Genomic DNA, 19388 nt, shown 5'->3' with positions numbered 1-19388 from the left:
AACTTCCTGTTGGTGCTCTCTCTGAGTTGCAGGCAAAAAGAAAATGGGGCTGAAAGCTGCAGGGAGTGTCTGGGGCAAGTGATGTCATCGGGGTAAAGAAAAGAAAAAAAGGAAACACTAAACTAAAACAAACATCACCCTTTCCCAGAACTCCTTCAGTTTACAGGACTTTTCAAGATGACAAGTTTTAAAATCACTTTTGTGATTTGTGAGAATACAAACAGTCATTGTTTACATAAGATCCTCATAGACACAGGCCAGGATCAAATGGCGCCTGATCAAATTCTTCACACAGTCACGTTCTCCAGAAGGAGAAGAAAACATCCAGATTCTCATTTGTTACTTATGCTAAGGGAAGGTTAACAAGAAGGTACTTGTTCACAAGCAAGCACATAGAAAAATATGCCCTTTTTCATCTTGTTTTAAAATTGTAACTTCTCAGAGAATTGAACAGCATAAGGTCAAGTCACTTGACTCTAGTTCTGATGTTTTCAACTGGGATCTAAACCAGTCACTCTCACGGATATGACAGTAATTTTTAAAAAGCAAATATAAAAGAATAAAAGCTGCCTAATACTTAATTTCCAAAAGCAGGCCACATTACTAAGTGTCCGAGTACCTTCACTTTCTTTTAAAATTTGTTCTCTTAAGACATTTGGAGAATTGCCTTATGTAATAATCATTAGATGAACAGAGAACTCATCTTCTACAGTCTTTCAATACAATCGCTCAAATTACCACAATTGTTGCCAGGTACCTCGTCCAGAAAGATTGGCCAAGGTATGTTCTTATCATGAGGAAACCTGAAAGAGCTGGATTGTGTTGCCAAGGAAACCATCTTCCCTAGAGATGCCAAGAAGAAACGGGTATCTGTGCTGTTGGCTATGCCTGAGTGACAGTCCTCCCCAGAGGTAGATGAACGAGCCATATGACCTCTGGAGAGCTCTCTTAGACTCAGGCCTGTACAATCTGAAGAACATAGAATAATCTCAAATGTCCCATTATTCGTGCTTAGTTGGCCTCTGTGAATATCTTTAAGAAGATTAAGCTGTCCTAAACTACCTGTTGGGCATGACTAGAGCCTAACAAATCAGGGTTCCGATGGTATATCCTGGCAGTAGACTGTGATAAATTGTGATGAAAAAAAAAAACCTAAATGACTTTTGCAGCTATTAAAATTTAAAATCTATCAACTCCAAATACCATTTGGGTACCATTCCGTTACTCAAGTATAAACACTATTTTTTAAGGGCAACAATTTATTCCCTAGCTTTAGATTTTATTTTCCTCTTTAGGGGAATTCACTTAAAAATGAGTACTTTCTCTTCTTCATATTTAAATAAACTTTATAATTTATATATTTCTTTGAATTTGTTTTGAATACTGATGGCATTTATAAGAAAAGGGAGAAAAATTGGTGACCAGCATAAAAATGAGGACAAAGCCATATTGGGTAAAATGTGCTATAAATTTCCTCTTGATATTTCTTCAATACAGGGATGAAAATCAAACTACTTTAGGGGCACATGACCCAGACAAGAGGGTGAGAATTTGATTTTGTGTGCTGTAAGACATGGTATAGGTAGATAATTTTTAAAGAGACACCTTAAATTTCAATTTTCTTTATATTAATAAATAACTTTAGGCTCATTCCAAGCCAGATGAAAAAATTGGAAAAGAATTATAGAGAAATAAGACATTTAACTATGAAGCTGTTTTAACGCTACAACTAAAAAATCAATAAAGTCACGTAAATCAATTTTGACAAAAGCAAGGCTGATTTCTACCTAATTTATCTCCTTATAGTCCTTTCTAATCAATATGCATTACCCTTAAAATACTTAGACAACCTTTCACTTGTGACAAAAACTATAATTTGAACTGACTTTGCTATCAGTATGTTAAAAAGATAGTCAGGAATTCCAGCAAGCCCACTGAGCACAAATGCTGTCTAAAATAACATCGATCATCAACCTCCTTCAGAAGGCTGGTCCCACCAGCCTTTGTGAAAGATGAAATAAAATAACAATAGAGTTGTCTTTTCTTGAAATGTAAGCAAGCATGAAGGGTCAGATACAAAGCAAGAGGCCTGCATAGTGAAAGACTAGTGGTGAGGAAAGAAAACAGTAAGCAGCAGGACATAAATCTTTGGAGTGATTTCTTTTCCCATGCGTAACAAATGTCTGCTTGCACTAAAGATCCAGCTTCTATGTTAAGGGCATTAAAACACTTTTCTTATAAACAGCATCCTGGAAAGGCATCCAGTTTAGCCTCTGGAGGTGATTCCTACTCTCCCAATTCTCGTTCTATCTAATTTACCACTCAGAGTGGAAACCCCCACAGCAGGCAAGAGCTTACAGTTAGATGAGCCCTATTACTGACCACCAGAAAACCCAGGCAGTACTAAGGTTTCCGGTTTAAGTTTCTGATGAGCAACGAAAGAGAAAGACAGCCATGTTGTTTAGAAGACACTGGGTCTCACGGTCTTGCTTGAGGAATACTGGTGTGAGAGGAACTGAGGCGAAACTTACACATGACTGTTTCAGAGTCACATTTGTTAAACAATTTAGAATTCTCGTTCTAAATTCCTTTTCTCAACAACGCTAGTTGCTTAGTCATTTAGCATTTGGTGCGTGTATGTGTGTGTTTAAAGACGTTTTAGATTGCTGGAAGTCTGTGTTCTTACGTGATAGAGAATGAACATAACTGCTTTGCACGTTGGCCCGCAAATGCGAATACCAGCTGGGCTTCAGGTTCAGCCAATTCAAAAGTGACTTTCTTGGTTTTGGAGTGCCTTTTATTTATGAACCTTCAGTGCGCTCACCCCCGGCCCAACTCTGTTGAGACATAGTCATAGTTATTAGCAGATGCTATCAGTTCCAAACTCACATCCCATCTGAACCCCTATCCTGTCCCTTTTACAGTTTTAGTGAGTTCTCAAATTGTGGTTCTTCAGTCAATTAAAGTCTGTCACACTACCAAAAATATCCAATGAGCTGAACTGTTGGTGCAAAGCTGTGACATTTAAGTGACTCCAACAAAAGTTCACAGTTCTTGGAAAAGGATAAAGTAAGAAATTTCAATTTTGTAATAGGAGTAGAAGTGATCGAACTTTGCACTTTGAGTGTCGGTCATGGCAACAATACGACAAATAGTTACAATTTCAAGTTATGGTCATTTTGACCTTGAAAGCATAATGGTGTCTTCCATTTACACTTGTCATCTTATTTGTCAACTATAATGACTCTAAACTGTCACTGGATTGTAACTACAGCTGAAAGGAGGGGTCACTAACGACCCTTCTCATTGTCTAGCTGCTTCTGGCGATACCTTTGGTGCAGGGGTCCACCATTTTAAAAGTCTGTTTGTAAAATGAGTAAGACGGTCATGTCCCACATTGCTGGGTTCTGTATTCATCAAAACTGGTGGGAGTTTAGTGGCATGCATATGACATTTTCTTAGATAGCTCTGCAACCAAGAAACAGCTCAATGAACACCTTTTCTCTGAATCCAAATTTATTTCCTAAGTTTCAGGGGAATGCGGTAAGTTCCATTAATTTAGGGAAAACCATCTCCTTTTAGAAGCAGTTTGTGTGGAATGAGAAGAATTGATGACAGTGTTTCCAACAGGGCACTGGATTCTATGTAAATGGATCTGACCTGGCTTGGCCATCTCATGCCACCTGCCCATTATCCTCATCCTGCCAAATACACAGTTCCCCTGCTCATTTTGCTACCACGCCAGCTGTTATAACATAGGAGGTGCCCAATAAACATTTGTTAAAAGAAAAATGGATATTTAATATATTCTAAAGATCAACACTAAGTTATTAAGAGCTTGTAAAAGGTAACAGTTAAAAAGTGAGATATCAATTAGGAAATAAATTGCATTGTTGTTTAATGAAAACTAAATCAAAATTTGCCTAGAATGGAATCAGCATAACCTCTGCCCATCTTGAGAAATGTGGCAGGTTTCTATAACTGGTACTGCTTTGTAGGAGCACACCAGAGGAGACCGCTGGGTCATGTGATTATACAGATTTCATCACTCCAGGGAGAATGTTGGATTTTTATATGTGGTTGGCATGACATGATGAGAAAACCATAATTTCTCCACAAAAACTGTATCTAAGAAGTATATTATTCAATCTACTAAAAGAAAAGAGACAATTGGATTTTAACAGTTAATGGTCAATACATGGTGGGTGGGGCTTCGGGGAGACTTAAAATGGTCTTTGATTTCTTTTTACCAATGAAATTAAAAAAATAGATAAAGGAGATGAGGCTGATCAGACCACTTGACTTGCAAATCAGTTTGGCCAGTATAGCTGGGAATCAAATCTTTAAAACAATAGGGACTGGAGCACTGGGGCCTTGCCTTTGACAGTGCAAGACTTGGGAGCTGTGCACACAGAAAGACTCAAATTGGTTAGATATACTATAGAAGCAAGGCAATAACTGCAGGTCGTATCATTGTGCCTTGGTGCAAAGGCGCAAAGTGTCTCAACCTGGCTGCATCCAACTACATCCCTCCCTTTGAAAACCAGAAATCACTGTAGCACTTGCCTTGCATGTGGGCAGATTTTTATTGAATAGGTCTATTAACGGAAAGAAAAATACAGAGGAATCATTGTGTTCTCAGTTTTTACCGGGCAAGGAAGATAAAAGAGATTATTCCTCATTATCACTATTTGTAACTTTAACCCAGTATTGTCTATCAAGTGCTGTCAAAATTTTCTTCTATATTTTTAGATAAGACACAGCCTGATTGTACTGGAAGAACTAACTATCCAGTACTCATTACTAACTATTGCCTAAAATCTGTCGCAGTCTAGGTTATGTGTACATGTGTATTCTGTATTTGTGTGTGTATAACAGATAAAGTATGTAGGTTGTTGTTGTTAAAATAGGTAGCCTGTACCTATTATGATTTGTGAGAAATGCCTGTGCCTTACTTTGGTATGTGAAGAATTGGAATGGTTGCTTTCACGTTCAGAAAGGTAATTATCCTTAGCAGAGTGAGACTTTCCACCCCAACTGAATACAGAGAGGAAGGAAGCTCTGTTTTTGAAGTGTCCTTCTGGGAAAAATAAAGCTGCAAAAGAGAAACCCAGTCAAACACAAAAAGGCAGGGTTTAAGCCTTGTAACATAAAGTTGGACTGAAATGAACATATCTAAGGGTTCAGGAACTGGACTATCATTACCCCCTTCAACTCTATCCTAGTTAGGGTTTCCCTGTGCCTCCCCACACTCTGTCATAAGAATAGCCTGAGGCTGCCTTACCAGTCAATACTCCCAGAGGTTGGAATGGCCCAGCAATAGTGAAAATTTTCCATTTGCTTGAATGAAGGAACAATAGCCTATTGTCATTTTCTCTTTGAGTCCCTGCTCTTCAGATTGTGTAGGCAGGGGTCAGGGAAACTGGAGATCAAACACTACAAAGGGCAACACTGCAGATAACTCTGGTCACACTACCATAGTCAGAGCACACTTCCATCAGATTAGTCCCGCCAATCAACCAAAAGAAGCTGGTCTACACCCCACTGATGCTCTCTAGAGCATGACAAACTCAAAGTGCTTTTCATGCTAATAATAATTAGTGTTGATTTGGCCTTGAGGTGGTGTAGAGATGGGTAGGAACCAATTCTACAAGCAAACACACTTTCCCCACATTGAGCTTAAATACAGACTCCTCCTCACTGGAGGACTCTAAGCACATTGGAGTCTGATCAAATAAGACAGTATGTTGTAAGGAACTAAAATCTGTAAGATTAATGCCCAGGTCCAGGAGGCATAAAAAACATGAGGGATGCAGTTGCTACATAGCAGGGTGTGTCTACATTTTAAATAGTCATAAAACTTGTGAAATGATGTAACAATAGAATGTCAAGACTGGGAAATGGATTCAGCCTAATCATTGCACGGGGGAAACCATAGCACTCATCCTTATAGTTACTTAAGCTTACAGAAAAAGGGGTTGCTCGGAGTCCTCCTGGGCACCAAGTAGGCAAGCCAGAGGCAGACAGTGGAAGTTTCCTTTCCATGCACTCCCTTTACTAAGAGAACGTGAAGTGAGCGCCTTTGCAATGCATTCTGGACTGTGGTGCTCACTGTCCTAGGTAAGACCAATATAAACGCTTCGGAAAAGTAAGGCCTCATGCGTATGTGAGTCCAGGTCTGCCTTCAATCAGCTAGTCACTAAGTGGAAATCTTATGGCACGTATCTGCTTTTGTAGAGATGGGTTGATCGCCGTGTAGAACAGATTGATTTCTGAGGCTGTGCTCTTCTGTTTTCCTTCCCAGCCTCCTCTATGTTACTGAGTTAGGTCCTCAGAATGGTGAAGGAAAACAAGTCATTTTCCTTCATACCATTGAAAGTATCCCCTATTATCTTTATTGTATGAACCTTACACTGGTTAACTTTTTTTTATAATAAAAAAACAAACAAACCTTGATTTGAAAGTGTACTGAGACCCCACCCCACACGAGGTACCATGAAGGGGCACTAAAGTGCATTTTGATGGAGGGGGTGGAGTTTAAAGGTGCTGGCTAAGCTGAAAAACATGATGACACTGTTTAAAAGAAAGGCAATTCCATCTTTCTCAGCGGAGGGAGGGCAGTGAACTGGACCCTCACCAGAGGATTGTCCTAACTCTTAACTTCAGAGAAAACTGCGTTAAGGACCTGCACATATAGACTTATTTGTCCCAAATAGCAAAAATAGGCCTATGTCGTCCTTAAGAAAGTATTTGCAAATCTGCTTAATCAAGATCATAAAAATGTGGGCGGGTTCCAGGTGCGATCCTCCTGGGCATGCTCTGTATTGCTAGCTAATGCAACCGCAGCTTCAATGAACATGCTGTTCATTTTCATCAAAGCAGGACTTCTAAACTACCATAAATAAAATACACAAGAAACGATTCAATCTTTTTCTTACAATAATTACTTTTACATTAAAAAGTCACCATCATCTTCAGATATATCGAAAATTAGGACTCTAAATCTGGTTATTTTCTAGGCTTAGTTAACAATCTTGCACAGGCCCGATAACCTAAAACTTGGAGCTATGATCTGCATAGCTTGGCAGGTTTCACACAGTTTGACAGGTAGGCAACTGTGAGATATGCATTTTTTTGTAAAATTTAGCATTTTCTATCAAAACAGTTCAAAATCGTTTAAAATCCCCACAGCGACTGTATTTTATTTGTGCCACACCACAGTTGGGAAGCTAGAAAGAAGGGAAAGAAACACTGTCTGGAAGATTAATCACAGGCCACACTTTCTTGGTCTTCAGGCTAAAGAATGATGAGCCCAGCAAACGCAATAGTGTCTTAAATAGAAGAAGACTTGGTCCTATAATAGACTAATTTGAGCAACTAAACAGGGACGGTCTCCACCACGGGGGATTTGATGCACTCCTCGTGCAATCGGCTCTTTTCTGCAAGGCTCAGAGAATTTTCTGCAGGATGCTCTGAAACGTGGCTGTTGCCATTCAACGTGGAGACAAACCCTTCCTGGGGAGGGCCTTTCAAGTAGGAGTGAAATTCCACTTGGGGAAGATTGGGCCTGTGTTCAGGGTATAAGGTGTTACAGGACACCCCGCTATCGTTTTCAGAAGTGGGGCAGCAGACAATGACGGAAGGGTTGGCAGCTGGGTAGTGGGAGGCCCCGTAGGCCTCCTCTGCTTGTCTGGCATAGTCAACAAATCGCTCTGGGGTCATGGTGTAAGGCACCAGCGAAAGGGCACCATTTTTGACAGTATCTCTTTCAGGATAGTTGTCAGAGATCTGGCTAGGAGTTCCTGGGATGTGGCTATCAATTTGGTAGTACAGAGTTGAAGAGCTAGCGTAAAACGAAGCGTTTTTTGTGTGGCTTTCGTGAACGGCGGTGCCATCAGAGTAACAGAGAACAGAAGGAAGAGGGACGACTTCAGCATGGGCTCCAAGCCCTTCTACAAAGCCTTCCCCCTTGTCGTCATCGTCATCCTCCTCCTCCTCTTCCTCTTCCTCCTCCTCTTCCTCTTCCTCCTCATCTGACTCGCTGGGGGCCAGGCTTTGTGTGCTCGAGTCAGTGACTCCGCTGCAGAAACTGCTTCCATCTTCCTCCTCTTCCTCCTCCTCTCCTTGGCAATCTAATTCCTCCTGCAGGTGCAGCACTGCGGCCTGCGGTTCGGTTTCAATCTCAAAATTGTCTGCGATGGAATATTCTACAGAGTGAGAGACGGGACCCATGGAAGTACTGTGGCCGCTTATCTCACCATGGCAGCCGTTCAGCGTGGGGATTTGCTGCTCTCGGTTTTTCTCGAGTTCAAGTTTCATTATTGTGTGCAAAAAATGAGTCCGGACACGGATAGGATTAAATTCAATTCTACCTGCTGTGTTACTACAGCCTTCTTTAGTGCAGCCACATGGGAAAGACATACGATCCACCTTGGAAGGAAGAACACAGATTAGCACCATGGAACTATTACAGACCACATAAATAAAATCAAGGACTTTCTAACAACTACTCTGAATTAAGTAATGTACTCAAGTTCTACTTATGTCACAGCCAATGATGAATAAGTTGAAAAGTAAGAAACGTGCAGGGGAAGTGAAGACTCTCAAAGAGCTGGTTTTAAATGTATGTTTCAAAGAGCGGTGGGTTGAGGATGTTAAGTGAGAATTTAAATTTCACCGCACCCTCCAGGACTTTCTTATTTCACACTTTCTACTTTTCATTCTCTTTTTGCATTTGATTTTTGCTCCCATTTTGCTAAGGCCAAACATTCATAATTAATAGTAAGTCTCTGTGTTGTTATTTGGGGGCTGGCGACCCAAGACAGTCCAACGAAAAAGCTTGCTACATTTGAATGTTGCAGAGTACTTATTTACACTGTGTAAAGATGTGCCACTGTGGCTGGTTTAATAAAGAGCTAAGTGGTCAATAACTAGGCAAGAGAGAACAGGTGGAATTTTCTGGGAAGAGAGAGGAATGCTGGGAAGAAGAAAGGCAGAGATGCCATCTAGACCATGAGGAAGTCAGACATGGTACAGAGGAGAGGCAACCGAGCCACATGGCAGAAGGCAGATCAACAGAAACAGGTTAAGTTATAAGAGTTAGTTGGGGAAAGAAAAGCCCAAGCTAAGGCCAAGCTTTCATAATTGATACGCCTCTGTGATGTTATTTGTGAGCTGGTGGCCCAAAGGGAAGTAAAACTACATCCTTGATACATGGATGCGGGTCCCACTTAGATTAGAAGCCCAACTCAAACTGACTTACCTGGTGCCAATAAATTTAACATCAGAGAATCAGAAGGCCTGTAAGCTGGAGACTGGCCCAGGCCACTTAGTAAATCCCTTTCTTAAAATAATATACTTTGCAAACATTAGTTCAGCAGGGGTAGAGTACCTGCCAGTTGTGTCCACAAGGTACTATATTCAAAACAGGAAGGAGAAGGAGAGAGAGAATGGAAAGGGCAAATGTGTTCTCATCAGCTGAGTGGAAGAGAACCATCCTTTGCTTGCAGCTGCCTAAGTGATTTTCTCTTTCTAAATGAATAAAGCTATTCCCACATAAAGTAAGAGCAGGTAACCAATCACAGGGCTCTGGTGAATTATAAATGGACAGGGCCAGAGAATCACCTTGCCCAGGAATTGGTAAACCATTGCTTTTATTTTTAATTAGTTTTAAACTTGAAGCTTTAAAAAGTGTAATCACCAGGTGAGGTTGGTGAGGCTATCTCCCACTGTTATTCATACAAAGTCAAACTGCAGGCTCTGTGGAATGAGATAGACTTTTCACAGTTCATGAGATTATTCCCAAATTACAAAACGTCCTCTCCTTACTTCATCCGCACATCCCTCCATCCAATCTTGTTGCCGCAATAAGACAGACCCCCTTTTCTTGTTAAGGAAACCTTAGGGGCCCTGAGTACGTGCTGTAAATTGTAACTCCATTTTATTTTTCACTGAAAGGGTATGAGAACATTTAGGGGTTTGCAGCCATGCCATCTCAGTACTTTGAAGAATGAAATCCATCACAAGTAACAGATAAACACAGTGGCAGTACCCTACTAAGCCCTGTTTACAAAAAAATGTGTCTAGTTAGATTCCATTGCAGGTTTGACAGCATCTCAACCTGATCACTGCAGAAATGACATTGAGCATTTTTCTGGGATGCCAGACAAGGTAAGAATGCAATTTAGTCTTTTAAGGTCTGTCTGGCTAGGAACTTCTCCCATAGTCCACACCACTGGTGGTGAACTTTATACCCTAGGATGGACCAGAAAATATAAACTCAAATGGAACACACAGTGTCCTCTACCAGACTGAATGTAGAAAAAGCTAAAATAAACTGCTGCAATGACAGAATCTGGGGGAAATGCCTTCAACTGCCTCAGCAGAAGTTTGAGCTGCCATTCACAGTATACACAGTATGTATAAGTATTTTATGAATACCCATGAATTAGGGTTCCTTTCCCCTTGAACTATGTGTCTTTCCTTTATAGCATTTTCTTCTCCAGGTTAAAAAAAAAAGCCTCAATATACACAACACGACTGCTTCTTTCTGGGGTGGCATGTGACTTTTTTTTCTTCAGATACCCTGAGATTCCCAATCCTTACCTGACACTTAATGCCTGCCAGGCTGCAGGTACATGTTTCTGGGTCGCAGAACACTCTGCAGTCACAGCCACAGTCCTCCCGAGACAGGCGGATGGCTCGCAGCTCATGTTTTTCTTCCACATCAATCTTCTTCACACCAGAGGCACGCAGCAGGGCTCTCCGTTTTTTTGTGGGCAGGGGTTGTAGGAAGAAGTATTCATCTACTTCTGTGTTGTCTAAATCAATGTCATCATCGGAAATGTCATCCACCGTCAGAGTGCTAGCTTCTTCCGATTCTACTGTGCCATTCTTAGTCATCTAGAAACAAGGAAGTAAACAAGAATGTCATTTGGGCATAGTCCAAAGTCCCCACTTCAGTATTGCTGGGGATGAGCTCAGCTGCCATGTACAGAGTCTGTACAACCACAGAAGTCAGAGGAAAGAGAACAGTGATGTCAAAACAATTGACTTTTTAAATGCTCTGCTCACAGACGATTGGTCAAAGCAACTCTTAACCTCTTCACATCAGTGACTGCAATTACAGCTTGAGTGGCCATAGTGTGAACAGACCAGAGGTTACAGACACTGATGCCCACAAGCTCATGGTGACATCTCTGATGTCAGAGAAAATGTGCCCTGTATCAGAGGTGACTGCGTCTCAGTGGGAGCCATGACCACCTTACTCAGCAAACATCATGTCCTTGGAATAATATGTCTGTCTTTCAGACCCCAGCAAAAGTGCGTACTCAGGACATAGGGTTCACTGTTGCCAGGATCACAAACACCGGTTATTACTCAGAACACTCCAAGAAGGAGGGCTGGAGAGATGTAATGAGCCAGGTCAGCATGCTCTCAGTAAGACAAGGACATAGATTAGTGCTGGCAAGGACTCATCAACCGGCATCTGAGACAATAAACCGGATTCTCAAAGGAGTACGTGCAAGCTGCTATCTGAAGGCTTGCTTTCGGTAAAACAACTCTTGTGGCTATTTATTCCTTGCCTACTCATGATGGCTGTGTCTATTTATATTTATATCATCCATTACGAAGCCCTGGATATGTATTTCATTTGTTATTATTATTAAAACACCTATTGTTTCCTTCATACAAGACATTTAGAAAAAGTTTTTTCTGAATACACGCAAGATTGTGTGTGTGTGTGTGTGTGTGTGTGTTAGCCCAGTAATAAAGGCAGAAACTTCATAAGAAATGAATCATGGAATATCTAAATATGGAAGATATTATTTAATCTATTGCCTTGCTAGTTCATTAATTATGGCTATTACTATGCCTGATGATCTTGACAGTTCATCCACTAGACAGTGAAAATACTCTAGAGACATCAGACATTATGTTTTCATCTTTATAGGAGTCCATATTTGATAGAAATGTTTACTATTGGACAGCAGCTTTCCATTGTCCAATTCTGAATGTACTGCAGAGTAACATTAAAAGTATATTTTTGTCTTCCTGTAGAGACGGTTCCACAGAAGAAAGGCCCAGGAATAAGTGCCTCCTAAGATACACCGTGAAAGGGCCTGAGGTGTGTTATAAAAAGCTAGCTATTTATACGTTGTGAGTATTTTAGAACTTAAGCCTGTGACCTCTGGAAGGCCTTTTTACTGACATTGTTTCTTAGCAGTATCCATTATTTTTCTCCCCTTGGCATTTGTGTGAAAGTGTCCATATATGGATGTGTTTGTGTATGGGTACATGTACGTATAGGTGAGGGGTTAATATTGAACTACCTTACTCTACCTCTCTCCACCTTAGTTTTTTAAGGTCTTTCACTGAACCTGAACCTGGAGTTACTGTTTCGCTTAGACTGAATGGATAACATGCCCCCAGGATCTGTCTGCCTCAACTTCCCCTGTTTCTGCCTGCTATATCCAGTTTTTTATATATAAGCTGGGGATGTAAACTCTGGTCCTCATGCTTATGTCAAAAGCACTTTCTGATGGAGCCTCTCCCAAGCCTGACATCCTTTCTCCATGTACTGGTTAAACTGTGATGCCCAACACCAAGGTGTTACTTTGGATATGGTTGCCATTTCTGTTAATTCTCCTTCCTGCTCCTCAGTGGCACTGAGATCTCTTTCAGCTGATCCCTAGCTTGTCTGTGTGAGTCTTAGCAAGCTTCTGACTGCAGGGTACATGTAAATGCTCATTCCAGTATATCTGGCCCATGGCATCTCCATGTTTTCTTATACTGTGTATATATAGTATAAAATAATGCTATATTTTACTTTACATTGTATTGTAATGCTACTTTGCATAGTTAGATACATTGTCACAAGAAAATCTATAGGTTAAATGATTAAAGTCAGATCTTGAAAAAAGGAGCTTGCTTTCTATCAGAAAATATATGAGATCTAAAAAATCAGGATATAGTGAGGTCAGGCAAAGGAGGCCTGTAATCTCAACACTCTGAAAACTGAAGGAAAAAGATTGTGGGTTTTAAGTCAGCCTGGGCTACGTAGTGAAACTTTCTCACCAAAAAGGAACAAAAAGAAGGGAGATTTCAGCAAGCATATAAAACTATAGCGAAACAGTGAGAGCACCTAACAATTAAGAAAAAAATTTAAATTTCTGTATGTCTGACTTACTCTGAATATAAATGTCCTTAGGAGTACCTTCTGGGTCTTGTATAATTTATATCCTTCAGTTATAACAAATAATTTCATTTCAAACTAAAAGTTTAATTAAAATCAAAATTCCTTCTCACATAGCTACACACTGTTTCCACTCTTGTTCAAGAGCTGTAATCTATTTTTTTCAAAATCACCTACAAGGTTGAGGTGGTCTTCCAAAGTTTGCTCCCTAACTCTTCAAGATCTTTTTTAATGAAGACTGGGAACAATCTAGCTGAGCTTGGACAATTGGTCATGTGGCCCAGTTTCTGGTTTCTGTGTTGCTTCTGTTACTTGCTTTCCCCTCTGAAGTCTATGGTGAGGTAGCTTACAGAAAGCCCTATAAGAGAAGAAAGGCTTATTTGGGCTTAGCGTCTGGCAGGGCACAATCTACCATTGCCAGGAAGCTTGGTAGCAGGAATGTGAGAGCTTTTCACAGCTGTGAATTCCAGGAAACAGAAAGCAGTAAAGATTGCCTTACCTTTTCCCTTCCTATTAATCCTGTGAGATAGTTCCACCTACATTTAGAGTGGGCCTTCCACCCTCAGTTAACCCTTTCTGGAAACCCTGTCCCAGATATGTGTCTCCTGGGTAATTCTAAATCCAGTCAAACTGACAATGAGATCAACTATCACGGTTGCCTTTGAGACATATTCCCTACCAGGTCCTTTAACTGCAGTCTGGGCTTACACATACAAGTGCTTGAGCGCGCGCGCACACACACACACACACACACACACACACACACACACACACACAAATGTGTGTGTGTTTAAGACAAGGTTTCAACTGTCTGGTTTAAATGCCTTTAAGATTTGAGTGCTACACTTGCTGCTTTCAAACGTATCTCCTCCACTGAGAGCAATACATGAGCAAACCAAGAATCTCCCTTCTTTTTCCCTCCAACACCTATCTATTTTGTGCTCAAGATCTGGTACAAAGACGTTCCTGGGGCTTTTGTCCAGGCTTGCATCTTCCGTTCTTGCTGAGACACTTACTTCATTGGTAAGAACATTCAGGTTCTATGGGATTTCTCTCCCGTGACCTGAGAACACTTTCAAGTGTTTTCCCTACCTCAAAACAGAATCATTGATTTGTCAGACTTGTTGTCTTTTAAGGAGCCTCCTTATTTTATACATCAATGAGCCTCATGTTTCTTGTGACCTCTCCAGTGTAGAGTAATAGGAGACACTTCTCATTTCAGCATTCTTTGCCTACATCTCATAGGTGTAAAGGTTCTATTGGTATTTGGTATAATTCTGGGAACAAGCTAATAAGCTCATTTTCTGACTGGATGATTTTGATTTGCTACAGTTAAATTGAAAGTACTTGTTATTGCGTATACTAAATATAAAATAATGTAGACACATAGCATGCACAATAACAAGTACTTTCAAATATACACTCACTTCTGATGTGGTTCGAAGCCACATAAGGCCTTCAGAATTGGAGTAAACTTTTGCCAACTATATATATGACAAGTATTAATATATGAGAGTAAAAATTAACCATTCCAAGTTAAAATCAGTCAATCAACAAGTGGGTATATTAACTGGTCAGTTCTCAAAAGAAAAAATACAAATGGTCAATAATTACGAGAAAAAATTCAACATTTTAGAAATAGGAAAATGCAAATTAAACCATATTAATAGTCCATTTCACCCTGGGTCAGAATCTATATAATTAAGAAAACAAATGATAGCAAACTCCAAGGAAGATGTCTGGAAAAATGAACATTTATATTCTTCTGGAATATATATTAGTGCAGCTGCTATGAAAATAAGTGTGAAAGTTCCTCAACAAATATCAAACTGAACAATCATATGATCCAGCAATTCTACTCCTAAAGGAACCTAAGTCAATAAACCACAGTGATTGATACTTGGGCACCCATGTTTGTTACAACACTGTTCACAATTGCTAAGTTATGGTATGTGCCAGTATATCCCTCAACAGATAGATAAAATATGATATAGTTATTATTTAATTATAAAGAAGAATAAAATCGAGTCAATTGTAGGAAAATTGATAAAGCTAGAGATCAGAATGTCAAGTTAAAGAAAGGCAGATTCAGAAAAACAAGTGTTTTTTTCTTGTATGCAAAATCTGGAACTATTACATTTATTTAAATATATCATATGTGAATATTATCACACATATATTGTCATATATGCATACATATCATGAAAGGAGAAGAGAGACAATATTATGGAAGAAGAGAACTAAAGAGAGGCAACTGGGAAAATCAAGAAAATGAATTGGGAGAAGAAAGACAAATGCAGACTTTCTTCTCTCATATGCAGAATCTACCCATCTATCTGCCACCCACCCATCCATCCATCCATTCACCCATCCACCTACCCATCCATCCATCCACCTATCCATCCAACCATCCATCATCTCTATACGAATGACATGAAAACAGAAGAGGAACTTTTTGAAGAAACAAAGGACAACAGGAAGGGTAATGATAAGAGGCATATAAACAAAGCTTGATAATATACATATATGAAAATGTTTAGTGAAGCCCATTACTTTTACAATAACTGAAAAAATTATTTAAAAAAGAAAAAAACCAGGTATGGTGGTGCATACTTGTAATTCCAGTATCTGGGAAGCAAAGGCAAGGGGATTACAGATTTGAGGTCACCCCAGATACATATTAAAAAGAAAACTGTTTCAGAAACCAAGGGGTAGAGATGTACCTTGGTGACAGAGTATTTGACTAGTGACACTCACACACACACACACACAAGATATGCGCACTATCAAGAATATTGGCCTTTAATTCTCTGGTTTGCATACAAAAGAAAGAGAAATTAGAAGTGGTGGAGAAGAGATATAGTACCAAGCATGACTCGATAACAGCAAGTTGTAGAATCTGTGTATCCGAAGCTTATCTGAGCATTTTACCTGCATTGGTGCATTCAGCATCACAAAACCTCAGAGGGTACATATTATCACTCTATCTGTTTACCTACTGAGAAAACTGAGGAATGATAATTTGCACTAGGTCATGATCCTAAATATCTAATTACATACAGCTTATAGTGCTCGCAGTCATGGCAAACAGACACACATTTTACATAATTAATAACTTCAGGACGAGTGTGCTGGCACATAACCCAATCACAATGGGCTGGGAATAAACAGACAATGAATCTAAATATTATTAACTCCATTCAGGAGGATTTCTGAGCTGGGGTTAGCACAACACTTGAGAACACACAGTAGGCACATGCAGGAGGGGTCTGGCACAGTTGTGAAAAAGGAAAACTGTCAGAGGTTTATATAATGAAATAATGGTGGAAGGTAACTTGGCAGGTTGGAACCAAGGGATGCCACAGAGTCACAACATACGTTAGAGGTTTATTATGGAGGAGGAGGGGTGCAGAGGCGGCCTCTGAGCTACAGCAAAGGAAGAGAAAAGGTGCTTGCTTTTTTAAGGGGGTATAGCTTATGCACATAGCAAGAACGCACAACTCATAGGTGGTCACAGTGTCACAGCTTGAGTGCTATTGCTGACATGTCCTGCTGTCATCGCATGGTCCTTGAGAGCAGGCTGGTATAGATGCCTGAATGCCAACATGAGGGAATTTGGACCAGCAATCAGACCCACAGTGGGTGCACAAACTCCACCCCCTGAGCAATAGTGGTGTCAAAAGTCTGATACAGAATAGAATATGGAGCGTTCATTAACCTGTATGCTATCCAGATGACTGGAATTGAGGAATTGCTCCCATTCTTGGTCCGTAAGCAATTAAAACATGGAAATAAATGCCAGTGTTCAAACAGAAGCTTCTCTCTTTTCTCCTGCCTTAGCTGATGAGTAATTTATTTGTGACCTGATACCATTGTTTTGATCTTATATTTTTCATCTATTTCTATGCATTCATGTATTTCATTCTACTTGGACTCTAAAATGTAGACCTGAGTTGCTCATTGACAGCTCTGGACATGGAACTTCACTCAAGCAAATGTGTAAATGTTTTCAGACTCACTCTGGGAATAAAAGCACCACAACTGGCCTTAGAACGACAGAATCGAAGCATTTCAGTTTGACAAATTGATTGGTACTAGCAAGCTATTTCAGTACACATTTTGTACATCTAGACCCACCAGAGACATGAGACACAGAAGTGTGAAAATCAGAGGGTGATTTTTGTATTTGAGTCAAATGCAGGATGCCCAAAGAAAAATGACATTCAACTTCCTTTTTTCTTCCATTGTAATCTTTGTTTTCCCACAACTTATTTTATATTTATTTTTGTTATTTGATAGTTTCATATTGATTATTTGAAATTATTGCTAATTCCATGCATATAATAGGTTTTAAGCAAATCCATCACCATTCCCTGCAACACAAAAAAAATAATAGACACAGAGACTGATATTGGGGTTCAAACTACAAGCTGAAGATCAGAAAAGCAAAGTAGCAGGCCACTAGCTCTTTTCTCTACTTCAGACAGAAAGGGCTGATCCTGCTGCCTCTCCTCAGCATGGTTGGAGAATTCTGAGACTTCAGTGTCTTCCTGTCCTCAATGTGACTGGAGAATGAATGCCAGGTAGTGACTATTGAAGACCCTGCTCCTATCTTTTATACCCCTCTAGTGCTGAGATTAAAGGCTTGTGATCCCAGAGGCTGAGATCATCTTTGTGTGAGCTGTTCCTGTTTAGGACTGGGTCGATCTTGTGTAGATCTGGGTGGCCTTGGACTCACAGAGATCCGTCAACCTCTTAATCCTGAGTTTTAGGATTAAAAAGTGTGTACCACTACCTTCTAGCTTCTGGCTGCTGGGATTAAAAGTGTGTATCACCACTGTCTGATCTCTACAGCTTGAGGCTGATTTTGCTTTCCGAATCCTCAGGAAAGCTTTAATAAATCATAAATAACATATCACCACAATTCTTGCCTTTCCAATTCCTTCTCTATCTCATCACCACTTCCCCCTCCCAACTTCATGTAATCCTACTGTCTTTTTCTTTTAAACCGCTAAACCCATTTAGGGTTGCATGTACATGCACGAGTGTAGGGCCATGGGCAGCCTTTTAACTTTATTTTACCTCATTCCAAAAGTAGATAAATTCTACTGTCATTGCATTTGTTGATCCAGTTAGTATGGTGTAGATAAATACATTCAAACAAAAGAAAAATATAAGGTAAAAGAAAAATAATTACATCAAAATACAAGTCAATTAATTATTCATCACTTTTAAGGCAGTCAAGGCAGGGGGAAAAACTTCACTTTTAATTGTCTTTTATTTCCATTTTAGTTCATTGTTTATAACCAAGAAATGGATTGAGTCCATGATTCCAATAATTTGGATAATGCATATATTAATGAATGCATTGTGTTCTGGGAAATACAAGGTTGAAATTATTGGTATGAGTAAGTACATCAAACAACTAATCCAATAAGAATGTTTATTTATGATGAGGAAAAAATGATGAAAATATGGATGAACTCAAATATTAAAACAAAATAAAAGTGAAAATAAGATCACTTAAAAAGCACTTAAATTGTTTGCCTACTAACAGAATGTTCTAATAATCACAAAATTACTGGCATATATAAAGATTAAAGAGGGACTATGACATAAAATCCATTCTATTCTAGAAGCACCGATTGCCCTCCAGCACAATTAGGAATGTTTTTTTCTGAGAGTGAGCTGAGCCATTGCATGTTCAGCATCAAACACTTATTTCAACTCATGGGATAACAAAAGCATTTACTTTATAGTTGAGAAGACTGGTACCTGTAAAAGGTAGTTTGTCCAAGTCTAGCTGAATGATGTAACTCACAATCAAACTCGGGGTTTATTAACCCCAAAGTCTTTCCATATAGTCAAGATTAGTTTAGAAAGAAAATCTTTAATGGTAGAAAATATTTATAGGAGAGTTTTTAAAAACAAACAAAAACCAAACAAAATAACAAAAACCAAAACAAAACCACACAAACATGAAGTCACTGGAAAACAGGTATGATCCAAGAATTGAACTCAGTACAAGAGAGGGCCAGGAGACAAAGAATGGTCTTTCTTCAGATTAGCTCCTTCAGAAATACAGGATATGAATCAGATGAAGAGAATATGGAATACTGAAGAAAACAGAGCATATGGGGGCCTCTCCACTCTTTCGTATGTGGAGGTGGCCTTTCTGATGGGGATGCTATTA

General features: G+C 39.6%; 1 protein-coding gene across 10 annotated transcripts in view; it reads right to left on the bottom strand.

Moving 5' to 3' along the window:
- Csrnp3 (cysteine and serine rich nuclear protein 3) overlaps nt 1-19388 on the bottom strand; it is a 193847-nt gene that overhangs the window by 2609 nt on the left and 171850 nt on the right. For all 10 annotated transcript variants that reach the window (XM_021232903.2, XM_040745482.1, XM_040745480.1 and 7 more), the window contains 2 exons: nt 10606-10902; nt 1-8430 (listed from right to left, as the gene is read on the bottom strand). The exon at nt 1-8430 is cut by the window's left edge and continues 2609 nt beyond it. In XM_021232903.2, the coding sequence (XP_021088562.1) occupies nt 7378-8430; nt 10606-10902 (1350 nt within the window). In that variant the 3' untranslated portion in view covers nt 1-7377. The remainder of the gene's footprint in view (nt 8431-10605; nt 10903-19388) is intronic.

The sequence above is a fragment of the Mesocricetus auratus genome, unplaced genomic scaffold (genome assembly GCF_017639785.1).
Source record: "Mesocricetus auratus isolate SY011 unplaced genomic scaffold, BCM_Maur_2.0 Super-Scaffold_100004, whole genome shotgun sequence".
Lineage (NCBI taxonomy): Eukaryota > Metazoa > Chordata > Mammalia > Rodentia > Cricetidae > Mesocricetus > Mesocricetus auratus.
The sequence above is the reverse complement of the archived record's forward strand: the minus strand, read 5'-3'. Positions and strand labels throughout refer to the sequence as shown.